At 43.4% G+C, this 16,792-nt stretch overlaps 1 protein-coding gene across 1 annotated transcript in view; it reads right to left on the bottom strand.

Moving 5' to 3' along the window:
- Positions 1-16,792, bottom strand: part of COL4A1 (collagen type IV alpha 1 chain) — a 173,545-nt gene that overhangs the window by 19,403 nt on the left and 137,350 nt on the right. Inside the window, exons 27-43 of the mRNA XM_064275232.1 lie at positions 16,645-16,737; positions 16,452-16,556; positions 14,081-14,178; positions 11,393-11,543; positions 11,046-11,159; positions 10,123-10,290; positions 9,898-9,987; positions 8,744-8,896; positions 8,442-8,540; positions 8,253-8,342; positions 7,073-7,212; positions 6,274-6,400; positions 6,094-6,174; positions 5,527-5,625; positions 4,164-4,214; positions 1,936-2,121; positions 1,144-1,277 (exon numbers count right to left, since the gene is read on the bottom strand). Of these exons, the coding sequence (XP_064131302.1) occupies positions 1,144-1,277; positions 1,936-2,121; positions 4,164-4,214; positions 5,527-5,625; positions 6,094-6,174; positions 6,274-6,400; positions 7,073-7,212; positions 8,253-8,342; positions 8,442-8,540; positions 8,744-8,896; positions 9,898-9,987; positions 10,123-10,290; positions 11,046-11,159; positions 11,393-11,543; positions 14,081-14,178; positions 16,452-16,556; positions 16,645-16,737 (1,979 nt within the window). The remainder of the gene's footprint in view (positions 1-1,143; positions 1,278-1,935; positions 2,122-4,163; positions 4,215-5,526; positions 5,626-6,093; positions 6,175-6,273; positions 6,401-7,072; positions 7,213-8,252; positions 8,343-8,441; positions 8,541-8,743; positions 8,897-9,897; positions 9,988-10,122; positions 10,291-11,045; positions 11,160-11,392; positions 11,544-14,080; positions 14,179-16,451; positions 16,557-16,644; positions 16,738-16,792) is intronic.

Here is a 16,792-nt window from a genome sequence, read left to right as displayed (position 1 = left end):
GCTCAAACATAGCCACTACGAGGATGGCACAGGGCCGGGCAGTGTTTTGTTCTGTTGTACACAGGGTTGCTATGAGTCGGAACTAACTCGATGGCACCTAACAACAATGTTCCAAATAGCCTATTTTGCATGATTATTCATAAGCATTTTATATGCAAACAACATATGATTCATAAGTAAACAGGACCACTAATTTTTGAGTGCTTAGTATGCTAAACTTAGTCATCCAGTATCTGGCCTTGAGAAAGTATCTGGCTCGATGACTCTGAAACATGTCGTTGTTACTGATAAACTATAGGAACTAACCCACGGGACTTATAAAAACATCCCACTTGCTTCTACATTACTTCACAGGTGTCTGTTTAAAATTCCTCCCGCATCCAATCTCCCCCAACACACTTTCTGTTCTCGGATGTGTGCGTATGTGTGTGTGAGAGAGAGAGACACAGAGAGAGAACGAATCTCTGCTAATGTGTCTATACAACCTCAACAATGCACACAAACAACCCACTGAGGCATGGATGTGGTTAAGCTGAGAACCAAGCCAGAGAGCCAGACCACCACTTTACCTCTGAGTGGCTGTAATTTGGGAAATGAAGGGAACCAAAGTTAATTAAAAACAAACACGACAAAATAACAAAAACAAACAAAAAAACCTACTACCAGTTATTGATTACACCCTGAAACCTGCTCTTCTGCAGGCTTGTTGACGTCACCATGGATGACGTCAGCTGTCCCTTTCTATTATTCCAGCCCTGTTGCCAATCGTAAGAGATAATTGGGCTAGTTTTACAGGATTGCTCTTTACAAAACAATCCTGGTTATGGCCCATTGGTTTGCTTTTCCCATTCAGTTTATAAAGAGATTTTTTAAACTCGGGCATTGAACTATAATTTCCAGTTTTATGAGGTTTCCTTTTTAAGAGTCCTTGTAAAGCTCTGTTGTAAACATTTTATTATAGTTGCATATTCTGGTGCTAATGAAGATAGCTGGTTGCTGGCAAGAGAAGGAACAGATTTAGAGATGCTTTGGGAGCCGTGCATCCCTGCATATGTCTACAGACACTTGTAGACAAGTATATATAATTCTGTGATCAGGGAAAGCTCCTGTACAGAACAAGAAGTCTACAAATCAATAACTCACAGGCATTCCCTGGAATCCTGGGTCTCCCTTGGGTCCTGGAACACCAGGAGTTCCTGGCCAGCCTGGATTTCCTTTGTCACCTTTTAGTCCATCAAGCCCTGGAAGTCCTGGAGGCCCCATGGGTCCCGGATGCCCTAATGGGAGAGACAAAAGTCACACATTTGAAGTTGGAAGGTGACATTGTGTATAGTGTCATTGGGCTAGGTGTTGTCATACTGCTACCCAAGCGCCACTACCTGTACGTAACAGCATCATATCAAGCAACCTGAGCCCCTAGGAAATCAAGGGAGGGTCAAGAAGAAAGACTGCACATAGAGACAAGACAGAATGTTAATATAAAAACTACAGTCTGTTTCCAAAATGGTTTTTGGTTACTGGTGTTCAGGGGTACTGTGCTGCCATTGTAACAAGCCTGGTCAAGAGTAGAAATGCTTTCTAGAATGTCGTGTTGATCTAAGACAAACATAATACGTGGTATATGTATTCCACTCTTTTCAACCATTTCCCTTCTCCCATCTTCTTAGTGACTTGTGTACACTAAATTCCTTGACCAAACGGATACAAGGAAAACACTGACCCAAAGGAGGCCAAAATACAAGGCATCCCAAAAGTCATAAGCAGTCTGAAGCTGTAATAACTTCAGAAATATAAATGCTACTAACTTCTAAATAATAAAAAACTCATTTGAAATATTAAATATTGAGATTTCTTTTACATGTGTTAATTTTGTGAATTCTGTTTCAGTCCGCAGCTCTTACACATGTGACATGACACCTGGCTGAATACCCTTACCTGGCAGGCCAGGTTGTCCCTGAGGTCCTCGGTCTCCTTTGGGTCCCTCCACAGGTTGTCCTGGAGCTCCAGGTAAACCTGGCTGTCCTTGTGGCCCAGGAGGACCCAGGAATCCTGGCTCTCCTTTGGATCCAGGAATTCCTGGGCTCCCAGCCAGTCCCGGGAAACCCACGTCACCCTTTGAACCTAAACAATAAAAACAGTTCAAGATCCATAGTGAAATTTAGTAGAACAGAATACCACGGTATACTGACTAGGAGTTAGCGCAAGATATTTCTCATCGTCGTTGCCCCTCGGAGCTGAGCTCCCTGAGGGCGCCAGGGGACAAGTGGAACTCAGTGCACTTTTCTTTCTTTTTTACTAAATAACACAGTAGGCTACCACACCCTGGACTAAAGAACTATAAATTTAGAATACTAAGAACCTGGCTATAATTCTTTATGTTTTTTTCAAAGACATTTAAATATGTGTTTAGACATGCCTGCAAGCAACTGCATTACTAAAACAAAGGGCTTGTCCCATTAACAGGTAAGCGAATAAACAGTGTTATATTCGTTATACCCACGGAACACTAATCAATAAAAGGGAATGAACAATTAAAATAAACAACAACATGGATGAATCTCAAATTCATTGTGCTGAATGGAAGAAGTCAGGCTAAAAAGAGTGCGTGCTGTATGATTCTGTTTACATAACATTCTAGAAAACGCAAGCTCGTCCAGAGTGACAGAGCAGATCAGTGTCGCCTGGGGATGGGACAGGAAGGGGTAGGAGAAAGGGATTCCAAAGGGGCACTAGGCCACTTTTGGGGGGATGGATATGTTCCCTATCTGGAATGTGGTGATGAGTCCATGGGTATTCATGTACGTCAAAGTTTATCAAACTCTCCACTTGAAATAGGTGCCATTTATTTTATATCAATTATACCTAAATAAAGCTGTTTTTTTTTTTTTTTAGTTAAAAAAAAAAAAGGTAAAAGAGCTCGTAGAAAAAGAAAACTCCAGGTTTAGTTTTAAACATATTACCCAAAACTTGCCAAGAAAAACACCAAAACACCAAGCTTATTTCAAGGTTACTAGGAAAAATTCGAAAGGGAAGGAAATAGGGTCATCACTTAAAACTGCCATATAGTCCCTCCTCGTGTTCCTCCCCCTGCAATTCTGCAAGGCAATGAAGTGAAAACACAGCACACCATGTGGCGGCCTATTATAGGGCAGCAGAACGTGTCCATTCAATTTTCCAAGGCTGTGCAGTTACGTGAGGAAAAGACTCAGCATGCTGGACAATAGGAAGCTGCTCCCACCTTTGCTCTTCTGACTACCTGTGGAAGCACCTTGGATGGGACATTCTCAAAGGGACTCTGTTTAAGTTTCAGTAGGGCTGTGGGTTAGGGCAAAGTGAGGTAGTGGCCCACTCCCAAGGGAGCCCATCCTGAACCATTCCACCATGCCCAGAAGCGGAGCAAACACGTGCCGAGTAAACGGCTTTGGGCTGTTCTTGGAGGACCCCTGGGACTTTGATGAAGCAGAACTTCCATATGGGTGCACCTTCTGAGCCGACATCCCAGATATGCTGTGTCTTTTCTGAATCCTCAGGACCTGACTACCATCCCTCAGGAAGTCCAGGGACCCTCCCTCCACCTGCCCAATGACACAGAATGTGTGACCACAGCTGGGGCCGCCTGTGGCTTCTCTTTTAATCTTTTGTGGCTTCTATCTCTCATATTAACTTGTGTCTTCCTGTTCTCCCTCATGAAATGCTCAGCTCTCTGGGAAAAAATACTGAATCTTCAAGTTTTTCACAATTCTTAACTGTGCTTGGTATTTAGCTCATTGTGGCAGTTGAAGAAATGTTTTTAAGCGAGTGGCCTATGTTACACCCTGCCTCACCTTCACATAAGCATGACCTGTTTTATAAGGTGACAATTTTGATATTCTGGTTACTTGTTAAGCACAAAAATTACAGCGGTTTCCCCCTATATTGCATTTTGTAAAATTAGTGCAACTAAAAGAGAATTTCTGATAAATGAATGCACCGAACACCATTTCAGTCCATAAATGATACTGTTCAGCCATGCATGACTTGAAGGACATTACCCTCTGGAATCAGCACCTATAATCCACAGGTGCTTCATTGACACAAACAGGAGGGCTGCGTCCTACCCGTTTTGCTGGTATACTTCCCAGCAGCAACTGGTTGAAAATAAGAACACATTTAACAAACATTACCTTTTTCTCCTTTGGCCCCTGGGAACCCTGGGAACCCTCTTCCTGGTAGGCCTACAAGACAAGATGAAAAAAAGATTAGAAGGAAAGTTTTTTCTTGAACAATCAATCTGCAGGTACAGCAGAAAATCAAATTTCTCTGTCAATATCATATGCTATTTATAGAATATGCTGAAAAATTATACTCCTACGGTATAAAATACACTTGACTGGATATTTAGAATTCAGTACTTTTTCCTAAGTACCTTCAGCTCAGAACTATTACAGCATTTAGTAGCAGTGATCTGTACAAATACGTACTTAATCCCTACTACTGTCTAGAGACTAACAAAGAGGCTTTTTGCAAACGACCAATCAAATAATTGCTACTCTCAGAGGAGGGAGGGGAAGCCAGACAGGACTGGGGACACCAGAAACTTCAATTTTTAAACATGAGTAAAGGGCTTGACCCAGAGCCCTGGTGACTCAGTGGTTAAGAGCTCCGCTGCTAATCAAAAGTCGGCAGTTGGAATCCACCAGCCACTCCTTGGAAACCCTATGGGGTAGTTCTACTCTGTCCAATAGGGTTGCTATGAGTCGGAATCGACCTGAAAGCAACAGGTTTTTGTTTTGTTTGAAGAGCTTGATGGAAGATTAAAATGGCGGCAAAAGAGCTGTGGAGGTCCTTTTCTCCTATAAAATCTTTTTACAGGCGAAGGAATGTCTATATCATAAATATGAGGTGTAGAAAGTGAAAAATGGGCCTAAGAATGAGGTCCACTAATAACAATGTCACTCCCAAGGTGCTCCCCCTCCTCCCAGGGACACTACCCTCTCTTCCTCTCCCCCAGCTCAGGGGTAACTCCTGTCTCAAATGTTGTGTTTATCACTCTCTTGCATTATGTATGAGTATTACTACATATGTGATTGTCATCATCAGAGCTCGCAGCCCTCCATCAGCGGCAGGCACAGACTCAGGGGGCAACGAATGTTCCCAGAACAACCAGGCAGAGAAGAGTGTGACTTGTTTTCTTTGTTACAGCAACTCTAAGGGAAATGAGTAGAGAATTTTTCCCCTACAATCACAGTGCTCCCACCCACCAAGTGTTCACGGGTGTCTCATTCACTCCCCACTGAGAGAGCTCAGTGTTTCAAGGAGGTGCCCATACATATTTGTGGAATCAATGCTCACGCCCATTTTCTCATTTCCTCATCCAATCCTTCCCCATATGTTCACATCTGCGTTTAAAGTGTGGAAGGATGGTATATGTAAACCTGTGTAAGAAGCTGTGTTCAGGTCACAGTGTATGTCTAACTCTCCAGGGGTGTACCATGTTTATTCAAATGAGAACTGCATTCTGAAAGGAAATGGGGAGAGGAGACATACCTGATTCGCCCTTCTCTCCTGCTGACCCTGGAATTCCATCACTCCCGGGCTCCCCCTTCTGGCCAGCTGGACCCGTGGGGCCAGGCCTCCCAGGAAGACCTCAAAGAGAAGGACATCTCGGTCACTCACTAACTCTTTCACGGCACCCTGGTCTCCATGTAAAATCATAAGGATGCCTGGCTTCCCTCAGGTCTGTTCTGATATCTCTTCACAGAGGACCTCCATCGTGGTGGCAACACCCCTTGTTGACCCACAAAAGCTGATGAGAGGGGAGAGAAAATGCATACAACTCCCATGCCAAATACACACAAAACTGTTCCTTGAGCTAGCTGGGAGTAGCTATGAGAAAGTTAGGAAATTTCAGTTCTAGTTCCTAACTGGTCATGAGATGTGGAAAGACTATACAAGCCCCCTAAGACTCAGTCTGTTCATCTATCAAATGTAAGGCAGGACTAGGTGGCCTCTGGTCTGCAGCAACATTCTGCAGACCTGTCTGTCATCTCCGACAGAAACTCCCAGAGGCTTCAGGTTCCCCGTCCTCATCTCCAGCTTGCTCACGGTCTCTACCTGCTTCTCCTTTGACTCCAGGGATACCGTCCAAGCCTGGGAGTCCTTTGTCGCCCTTTTCTCCAGGCAGTCCAGGGCTTCCTAAAGAAAAAAACAAAAGCAGCAGAATGCTTGTAAGCTTGCGTGACTTCTTTGCCTTCTTTGAGCCCCATGTTTGGGAGAAGGCACCAGCTCACTCACCTGGATAGCCTACGCTCCCTGGTAATCCTTTAGGGCCTGGAGTCCCAGGCATGCCTGGAATCCCAGTGCTGCCTTTCTCTCCTTTCTCGCCAGGGCTTCCCGGAAAACCGGCCAGACCTTGATCTCCCTGGGAGCAAAAAATGGGGCATATTAATTTTATATTTATCCCTGGACATGTGTCTGTAGGCACTTTCTGGATAATAATCTAACTTTTGGTGGGACACATATGGTACTGCAGAAGTCCACTTTCCATTTTTTAACTGAAGGATCAAAGTCAATTTCAGAAGAGATCTCCAGTTAGAAACCAAGAGCAAAATAGCCAACTGTCTTATTTCTACTTGCCATTTATCTTTTCACCCTTCCTTTCCTTCTTTTTCATGAGCCCTGGTGGCACAGTGGTTAAAGCAATCGCCTGCTAACTGAAAGGTTGGTGGTTCTAACCCACCAGCTGCTCCTAGAGAAAAAGATGTGGCAGTCTGCTTCCGTAAAGATTATACCCTTGGAAACCCAACAGGGTCTCTTTGAGTCAGAATTGACTTGATGGTAGTAGGTTTTGGTTGGTCCCTTCTTTTTGTCTTCCAGTGGGACTCGCTACTCTAACCTTTCAACAAGTTTCTAAATTCTTCATTTTAGGAGGGGAGGTGTGAGTTGAAGGATGAGAAAAGGCAGCTATAAATCGGGGGAAAATTGCTACATGTTATGATTCATTTAATCTGTTGAGATACTATTAAAAATCCCTTGTGAAGTATATTCATTTAGACATATGGGTTCGAACATTTCCACGCAAGATGATAGTTACCTTTTCGCCGGGTCGGCCAGGGACACCAACGCCAGGCTGACCTGCTTGCCCTTTCTCTCCTTTTGTACCTTTTTCTCCAGGTAAGCCAGGGACTCCCTGAGGGCCTGGAATTCCAGGCACACCTTTTTCTCCAGGTGTACCTATAAACACAAACAATTGAAACTTTAATTTGTTATTATCTAGTGCTAAAAAAAAAAAAATTTTTTTTTTTGTAATATAAAAGATGAAAAAAAGTTTCTTGACAGCCAGCCAAGAATGAGGTCATATTCCTTCATTTATTAATCCATAAATTATCCAGGTAGCTATCAGTCACCCAAATCACACTGAAGACAAACTAGATGTCTCTCCTGTCTCTTAAAGATCATCATTTTATAAAGACAAGAAACACATTAATTAATTAATTAGAATATTTATTTTTTCAACATGATTAAAAAAGAGGCTTTTATCTTCTTTATTATGTAACCAACTCCTGTTATCCAAACGAATTAGAGGGATCAATGCGGCAAACCATGGAGAGTAAATGTGTACTTGGTTTTGTAATGTATGTTGTTAATAGTCAACCTTCTTTATAAATAGATATAAACAGCAACCTAGATGTCTGCATTTCAAACAAAGTAATAATAGCACCTAAACGCTTAGGAGGAGATAGGAAGATAGGCTTCTGCCTTGGCTTTTCCCTTTTCTACAAGAGTCTTGTGAAGCATCACGGTCCAGACCAATCCAGGCAGTCTAAACTTACTATCTTCTCTCAAGTTCCATCTCTTCCCGTTTTCCTATCGCAGCAGCAAATGCTCATGGCAAAGAGTTAAGGCCAGTTCAGGATAGGGGCAGAGGAGACTAGAGAATTCTTTGGGACTAAAGGGAATGGGCTTTCAAGGTAGAAGTTTCTGGTGCTGGCAAAAGTAAATGGAGAACCAGACATCTCCTGTGGCAATAATAGTCAAGTGGATGGGTTACTTGGAGATAATCCAAAGGTGGTTGTGGACAGCCTATGTTTTGCTTTTATAAACTGTGAATTCTTTACAAGGGTCACAACGTCAGCAAAACATCACCCATCACTAGGCAGGAGACTGTAGGTAATCAAGTATGTAAATTCACATAAAAGACACATCTGCCTGGATTATGTTCTCCTTGGTGCAATAAGATCTCATTCTGCAGACTTGTCCTACCAGCACCTCACCTGGCAAGCCCATTCCGCCAACTGATCCTTTTGGTCCAGGAAGTCCTGGAGCACCCGGGGTTCCACCTAAACCTGGATCACCTTTAGGTCCTAAAATAACAAGAAAAATTCAAGGGATTAATGTTTTCAAAAAGTTCTATGTAGCATATCCCTCAGCGTGGGCTTGTCACATTGGGTTCCATGCCATACCTGGTTGTCCAGGATGCCCTGCTTGTCCATCCTTTCCGGGCACTCCTGGAGTTCCCGGATCTCCTCTAGATCCTTTATCACCAGTTGGTCCAATTTGTCCTACACATCAGAGAAAAAAAATAAATGATGATGATGATGACCCATGTCTGCTTACAAGACATATTGTTTCAAAATCCCAAACTGGTTTACTAGTATTTACGGAGATCAGAATTGTTCTGGTTAAGCACATATATTCCACCTTCATTATTAAAAGCTTTCCTCTAACTTGCATGTTTTCTAAAATCCTACTGGAAAAACGTTACCTTTTTCTCCTTGGTCTCCTTTCTGCCCCTTCATGCTGCCCATGTCCACCTTATCCATTGACCCAGGCTTTCCAGGGAGACCGACATCCCCTTTATCACCTTTGTAGCCAGGGTCTCCTCTGGGTCCTGAGGAGCCTGGGAAGCCATGGTCCCCTGGAGATGGAAGAGAAAGCACCCAGTGAGATGTGGCCAAGTGTTTCCAAGGGAGTTGTAAAGAATGGTATCCTTTATGACTAGTCAAAGCGACTGATTCAGAAGTTACAACTAATAACCTGGCTAAAAATAGCATTAAACAGTGAGCTTCTGAGCTACACAGAAGAATCTGACTCAAGAAAAATGAACAATAAAGTTTTCTTCTAAAATTCATTATTTGCTAATAATTCTAATATATGTGACTTGGAGCCCTGGTGGCGCAGTGGTTAAGAGCTTGGTTGCTAACCAAAAGGTCGGCAGTTTGAATCCACCAGCCGCTCCTTGGAAACTCTATGAAGCAGTTCTGCTCCGCTCTATAGGGTCGCTATGAGTCGGAATTGACTCAACGGCAACGGGTTCAGTTGCCTTTTTTTTTCTGGTTTATATATGACTTGGTTTACTAGTTTAGATAATTTACATTTTCTTTCCTTCCTGAAATATCTTTATTGCTCCTGTTCATTGTGTCCCTCAACTCTGTAAAAAAAAAAATAATAGAATGGGAATTTTCACATTCTACTAAACAAACATTTTTATGACTCACATTTAAAGTCCTTTTCCTTTAAAAAAAATATTTTGGACCAATTTCAAATAACAAGAACTAAGACTTGTAAAGTTGCCCAGTTCGCTAATTTGATTCTAAGGACTTAATTCCTGTGCCCTAGCATTACTGGAGATTCCACTGTTACTCCACAAAAAAATTAAAAAATAAAATCCCAACTGTGCCAAGAAAGAAAACCCTTCTTCTCTCAGATGTGCTTGGAAGAGCAGGGCTTTAATTCCATATACACGGTTCACAAAGAATTCCTACTAGAATAAAGGAGCCTTCCAGTTACTTGCTGGATCTGCTCCACTTCTTTCCTCTACTGCTTGAAATGAAAAAATGAACTACAGTGATTTCCCAAGAGACATCAGGAAATAAAATATACAAGACGGGCCTCTTTTGAAGTTATCAGGTCTCTTACCTTTTTCACCAGGTAATCCTGGAGTGCCCACTGGTCCTGGAGGACCTGGCTGGCCAGGGGTCCCCATGACACCCATTTCTCCTTTGGAACCTGTGGTCAAACAGAAAGATTGTGAACATTTCTCCATAGTGGATGCCGGTAATAAACGCTAAGGGCCCTGAAAGGAACAAAGTCACATTTATCCCTCATAATCAACTGGTGGCAGAAGTTCATAGAATCATTTACCTGGAAATCCTGGAAGTCCAGGAGTTCCTTGTTGTCCAGGAAGGCCAGGGAGACCCGATTGCCCAGTTAAGCCAGGAAGACCTTGAGACCCTTTATCTCCTTTAGGGCCTGGCATGTCCAGTCCGGGGAATCCAGGGAAACCCTTCTCTCCTTTTATTCCAGGAGGGCCTGACGTTGGGGAAAGTACAAATAACTTTTTAGTAGGACCTAATTTTTAAAGAATGTTCTACAACATTTTTTAATTGTGTTCATTTTCACTACTACTTTGTGTAAAAAAGAGTGAGAAGGTGCCCACGCTGATGGGTTGAAATGAATCCTACCTTCTTGGATATTGATGTGTTGGGTCACCAAGGCAATTGATGGGTTAAAAAAAAAAATCCTGAGACAAAAGCCCCTTCCTTTCTGCTATCAGCAGTTATTGACTACCACTCTAAATACCATCACCCCCAGACCTCAAGGGCTAGTTTCCGTTTTTCTTCAACAGTTCTTCACTGATTGGCTTATCCTACCCACCATCAGCATCTTTATTCTAAGGTTGTCATTATAGGCAAAGGTAGCTTCTGGAAATATACTCCAGTAGTCTAACTTATCCACAATTTATTTATCTTTCTTCTGGAAAGATAATCTAGAGACACCAATCATTTTGAATTAAACAATCAAGTTAATCTAACACACAGTAAAATATGTTCTTTGTTTGGCATGTAAGCCAAGGTCCTTGGAAAAAAAAACAAGAAACCTGGGACTATGTTTAAGCAAACAACGAGACTGTAGTCAAAACTACTTTCACAAATTAGAATTTACTTCTTCCCCTTTAATTTTGTAGATTATGATAACCTTGCATTCACTGAGACTCCAGCATCATCTCCTAACCTACCACGAGTGTGATTTAGGGAAGAAATACTTCTAGAAGAACGTTACATCACCTATTGACCCTGGTGGTCCCTGTCCTCCAGGTGGGCCCATGACTCCAGGGGGGCCTATTCCTGGAACTCCGGGAGATCCCTTGGGACCTTGTAATCCAGGAGGTCCTGGGTCACCTAGTCAGGGGAAAAAATAATTGTGAATAAACTACTTAGGGATCAATTTGTCCATAACGCACTAACTCATTACACAATAAGCACAAGAGAAAACCATAAGCGCTCATCTTCTAAGATTTTTATCATTCATTCGTTCAACAAATATTTATAGAGCACCTACTAGGTACTCTGGAGATAAGAAAAATTAACAGACCCAGTCATTGAATGGCCTAGATCTATCTGTAAGACGTTACCTCTGAGCCCCTGAAGCCCAGGAGGGCCGATTGCACCATGTTCTCCAGGAACGCCTGGTTCGCCAACATTCCCCTTTTCCCCAGGTGTACCGGGGATTCCAGGAAGACCTGACAATCCTTTCAGTCCTGGCAGACCGACTCCAGGCTCGCCCTTAAAATTCCCAAAACACAGAGAAGCAAATTAACTAGGCGAAGTCAATATTTTTTGGAAGCCAAGTGAAGTATGAGTGGATTGTTAACTGATGCACTCAACACATTTAACAAGAAGAGTATCTATTCTACTCAACTCTCAAGTTTACAAAGCTTCCTCACATGTATTATTTCCTCTCAATCTCACCACAAGGCCAAAGGGTAGGTTATTTTTATAATTTTCAGTTTACAGAAAGGAAAACCAAACTTCAAGATTGAATGATTTATCCAAAGTTTCACAGGCCGGATTCCAACCCAAGTCTCCTGTCTCCTCTTTCTGCCCCACTCTTTCCCCTCTGCCTTTGCTGCCTTGTGTTTGTGATGAACAGCTGACTCTAAACAACTGAAGAAACACCAAAGAGAGCTTTGCAACCCATTAACTGATATCTTCATAAAAAAAAAAAATCTTCATAAGACATGGTAAAGTTCCAGGACTGGAGCGGGACACATTCTTTGTACAAATGAGGGTGTTCAAATCAAATTACATATTTAAAACTATCTTATGTCTTTGACAAATACAGGTTACTAAAAATAAAGGTATTTTATAGAATCCAACAGCCCATTCAAAACAGACTCAATCCACTGGATATCAGCCATTTGAAGCAAATCTGTGGACGTTGGATTACTTGCTCCACTGACACCCATTATAAGTGATGACTTACATATTGGTAGGATAACAACATTTGACAAAATCTAACACCCATTCATGATAAAAACTCTCAGAAAACCAGGCATAGAGGGGAAATTCCTCAACTGGGTAAAGAACATCACAAAAAAACCTGCAGCTAAGGTCATACTTATTGGTGAAAAACTGGATGCTTTCTCCTAAGACTGGGACAAAGACAAGGATATTCCCTGGTACCATTCCTATTCACCATAGTACTGGAAGTCCTAGCTAATGTGATTAGACAAGAAACTGAAATAAAATTTATAATGATTGGGAAAGAAGAAATAAAACTATCTTTGTTTGCAAATGATATGATTGTCTATGTAGAGAATCCCAAAGAATCAACAATAAAAACACTCCTGGAACTAATAAGCGATTATACCAAGGTTGCAGGATACAGTAATACACAAAAGTTCCCCTGCTTTCCTATACACCATCAATGAACCATGAGAATTTGAAATTAAACATTAGTGGGCACCGGTCACATCCCTACATGCCCCAGGAGGGGAAATGAGCAAAATGGAAGGGACTCAAATCAAGGGATTTTTGAAAAAGAAAATATTTTAAATCAAACCCTTGGTTCCAATGGGAAGTAGAATTCCAATTCACTCGGTATTGACTAACTCATGAGCCTTGCGTGTTTAAGGTGGCTCACGTGCTACCACAGTTCACTCAGTTTTTAAATCAAGTGAGGATTATAAAGGGAGGCTGGACGGTTTACTACATAAGGACAAACCCGAGAAGGCTTCTCTGCCATCTCAGCCACACAGCAAAGGGACGCCCTGATTTCGAATATTTCTTGGGACAGAAGTTTTGGTTTAATCACTGAAGCAGAGCTGCCTCCGTGTGCAGTCGTACAATCACCCAGCTCTTACCTGCCTTCTCCTGATTTAAAGCGAACAGGTCCAACCCAACGTTATCATTGGTAAAGCTTATCTATTGCCCTTCAGTGCTTTCTCCTTTCAATGCCAATGCTTTCCAGTGCCTTCACTCCCTTTCCTCACCATCAGAACAGGAAAGGATCTAACCGACGGTCACTTACACTTGCCAAGGGTAATTTTAAATATCAGCAAGCTGATTACTTGTTACGCATTGCCAACGAGTTAATTCTGACTCATAGCGAACCTATAGGACAGAGTAAAACTGCCCCATAAGGTTTCCAAGATGCGGCTGGTGGATTTGAACTGCTGACCTTTTGGTTAGCAGCCATACCTCTTAACCACTGTGCCACCAGGGCTCCATATTTATTTGAGGGCAAGGAGAACCTGACACCACACTAGACCAGTGGTTCTCAATGGGAGGAACTTTTTCCCCTGAGGACATTTGGCAATGTCTAGAGACATTTTGGGTTGTCACAACTGTGTGTGTATGGGGGGAGGAGTGCCACTGGCATCTCATGGGCAAAGGCTAGAGTGCTGCTAAATATTCTACAATGCACAGGACAGCCTCAGACAACAAAGAATTATCCACCTCAAAATATCAATAATGCCGGGCTTCCGAAACCCTGCCCTAGATCTTTCCAGTTGTCCTTTAAAACAGTGGCTTGTGAACATATTTTGTCTGTTACATCTATAATAAGAAACATATTTTATATGAGAGCCAATATACACAAAGGCAAAACATTAAACTGAAACAAATGATTCCTAAAACAAGACTTACTACTACATGTTATGTATTCTGATATTTTCTGTTCTATGCTATTTCATAAAAAAAAAACCAAAAACATACCAGACCGACATATCCTGTGAGAGTAATAACACGTAATTTTGTATGTCCAATTAATAACAAGGATAAGGGAAAAGATAGCAATCCAGGACACTGTCAGTACCCACCTTTTGACCCGGCACACCTGGGCTACCAGGTAAGCCATTGAATCCTGGACGACCTGGGTTCCCTGGAGGACCTACATCTCCAGGCAAGCCATCGATACCTGTTTTGAAAAGTCACCATCGTTAGTACTCTAATTCCATACCCTACTTTCTTCACTTCTTTTGCCCATATGCACCTGAACAGATGTAAGAGGGTCAACAACAATGAACCCCTTCCAAGGTGGCTCTAAGAGCAAGATGAGGCCACCCTGCTCATGGAGGCGCCACAGGAGGTGGACCAAATGAAGAGGCAACAGGTATCAATGCTACCACTCCCAGAGCCTGCGCCCCTTTCTTGTTCTCGCACATACTTATTCTCCTCTTTCTTTCGTTCTCCTCCCTCTGAACTTGCCTTTCCTGCGCTACTCCACCAAACCAGAACACAGCACGCTGGCACTGGTAGACTAGAAGGGTAGCTGACAGTCTTGCTACCCAGGTGCGGTCCATGATCAGGAGTATCGATATCGCCTTGTTAGACGAGCACAACCTCGGGCTCCAGCCCAGACTCGCTAGAGCAGACCTGCATTTTAACCAGATTCCCACGTGAATTGATTGAAGACACACTAACGTTTGAGAAGCACAGCTTTTAAATCTCTGGTTCTCAAACTAGGCTGCAGCGCCCTGGAATCACCTAAACCCAAACTGAAACAAACCCATTGCCGCTGAGTCGGTTCTGACTCACAGCAACCCCACAGGCAGAGGAGAACTGCCCCCTTGGGCTTCCAAGGGGCAGCTGATGGATTCAAACAGTTGACCTTTGGGTTAGCAGCCTAAGCTCTTAACCACTGTGCTACCAGGACTCCGGAATCAACTAGAGATTTAAAAAATGCTGGGGTCCCACTCCCAGAGGTTCTGATGTAATTGGTCTTTGGGCTCTTTAAAAGCTATTCACGCTCCACTACCAGCTGCCACCAAGTCACCTCCAGCTCATGGTGACCCCACGTGTGTCGGAGTAGAACTCTGCTCCATAGAGTTTTTAATGGCGGATCTTTAGGAAGTAATCACCAGGCCTTTGTTCTGAGGTGCTTCTGGGTGGACATGAACCACCGCCTTTTTGGTTAACAGCCGAGCTCTCAACCATGTGCATCACCCAGGAACTCCAGGTGGTTCTAACGTGCAGTGAAGTTTGAGAAGAACACGCCATGGGGCTGTGTGTGGAGCAACTCTCCTAGTGACAGACCTAACTGCCCACCCAGCATCCATATCTCCAAGTAACTTTGTTGTTCACTTTTTATTAGCATGGACAAAGGGCCTCTAATTAAGGAGTCCTTAATTAGTGATAAGGTACTCATGTGGAATATGGTGGTATTCATACGGAATATGAATATGGTATCCATATGGAATATGGCGGTATTCATGAATGGAGCAGGCCTTGGCATTTGGCCCTCTTGAACATCAATGTTCTCTGCCCCTTAAGCCAGACAGAAGCAGTCATGTGTGTGGTGCGTGTTACGTGACTCTCAGAGGGAAAAACCTGCCGTCTCCTGTATGTCCCATGCAGAGGTCTATGAAAATGAAAGTGGATGCGGGGTAGTACCTCTGGGAGACAGGATTCTTTTAAGCAAGTGTTGGGCAAATGGCCTGGATGCCTGATCAAATGGGAAAGACAAGCCCCTTTTGGAGCTCACAGCACCTTCCTCTGAGTCCTAGAGCCAATTTCCATGACAATTCTGTAAATCACAGGGTCCATCAAGGCTAAGCAGACCTATAAAACCATGAAAAGGATGACGTTTTCCCTCTTACTTGTAGTTTTCAGGATGAAGTGAGTAACGTTCTGAAAGGACAATGCCCTGTGAGGATTCGGGGCCTCTGTAGCTTAGGGCCTTTTCAGTAAGAGAAAAGCCCTGAGGCTCTATTTTTGCCTGCTCCCATCCCCTCGGCCTTCCCTCTGACTCCCAAACCATAGGTCCCTGTTCACTGTATTTTTTCTTCACTCATCAGAGAGGACCTTTTCGAGAGTGGGTTTTAAACAAACGCAGCATGTGGCAGTAGTCCCAGGCATCTTACCGTGGCCCTGACTGCCCTATCTTCTTTCTAACCAAAGCCACCGAACTGTGAAGCCACATCTCACCCACTGCATTAAGCAATCAAAATCGCTGTTCTTACAACTGCACAGACTCTTCTAAACACACCCACTTTGCACCTGCACTGACTTTCACAGTGTCTCTACATCTGTGGACTCCTCGTCCTCTCCTAGAATTCACGGGAGGTCGAAAGGAGAGACTGGCGCCATTGCTAGTGCCCAGCCAGGGAACTGAAGCCCAGTTGGCGCTCCTGTTGGCTGATGGCCAGCACAATGGCCCCACTCACAGTCAGGCTTGTTCCATAGGTTTACCTTTGGGGCCCGGAGGCCCTGGAAATCCAATTCCTGGCTGGCCAACAGAGCCCTTCTCTCCTGGGAGTCCCGGCCTTCCTGGGGCCCCAGGAAAACCCCTGTCACCTGTTGTGAGAACAACAAATGGTCAGTGTAAGAAAAAATGGAGAGCTTTCACATTTTATCCCCAGGTAAGCTGAAATTCTAAAAATACCTTGGGGTCCTTGTAAACCTGGGGACCCTGGAAACCCGTCTGCTCCAGGGGGACCAGGTAAAGGAACGGTTTTTCCTGCTTCACCCTTTGGACCTGGGAAAAAAGAACAAAGATACATAAGGGTGTGAGCTATAGTATTATATCCTCT

Source organism: Loxodonta africana, chromosome 23 (assembly GCF_030014295.1).
Source record: "Loxodonta africana isolate mLoxAfr1 chromosome 23, mLoxAfr1.hap2, whole genome shotgun sequence".
Taxonomy (NCBI): Eukaryota; Metazoa; Chordata; class Mammalia; order Proboscidea; family Elephantidae; genus Loxodonta; species Loxodonta africana.
Note: the sequence above shows the minus strand (reverse complement) of the source record. Positions and strands in the feature narration are given on the sequence as shown.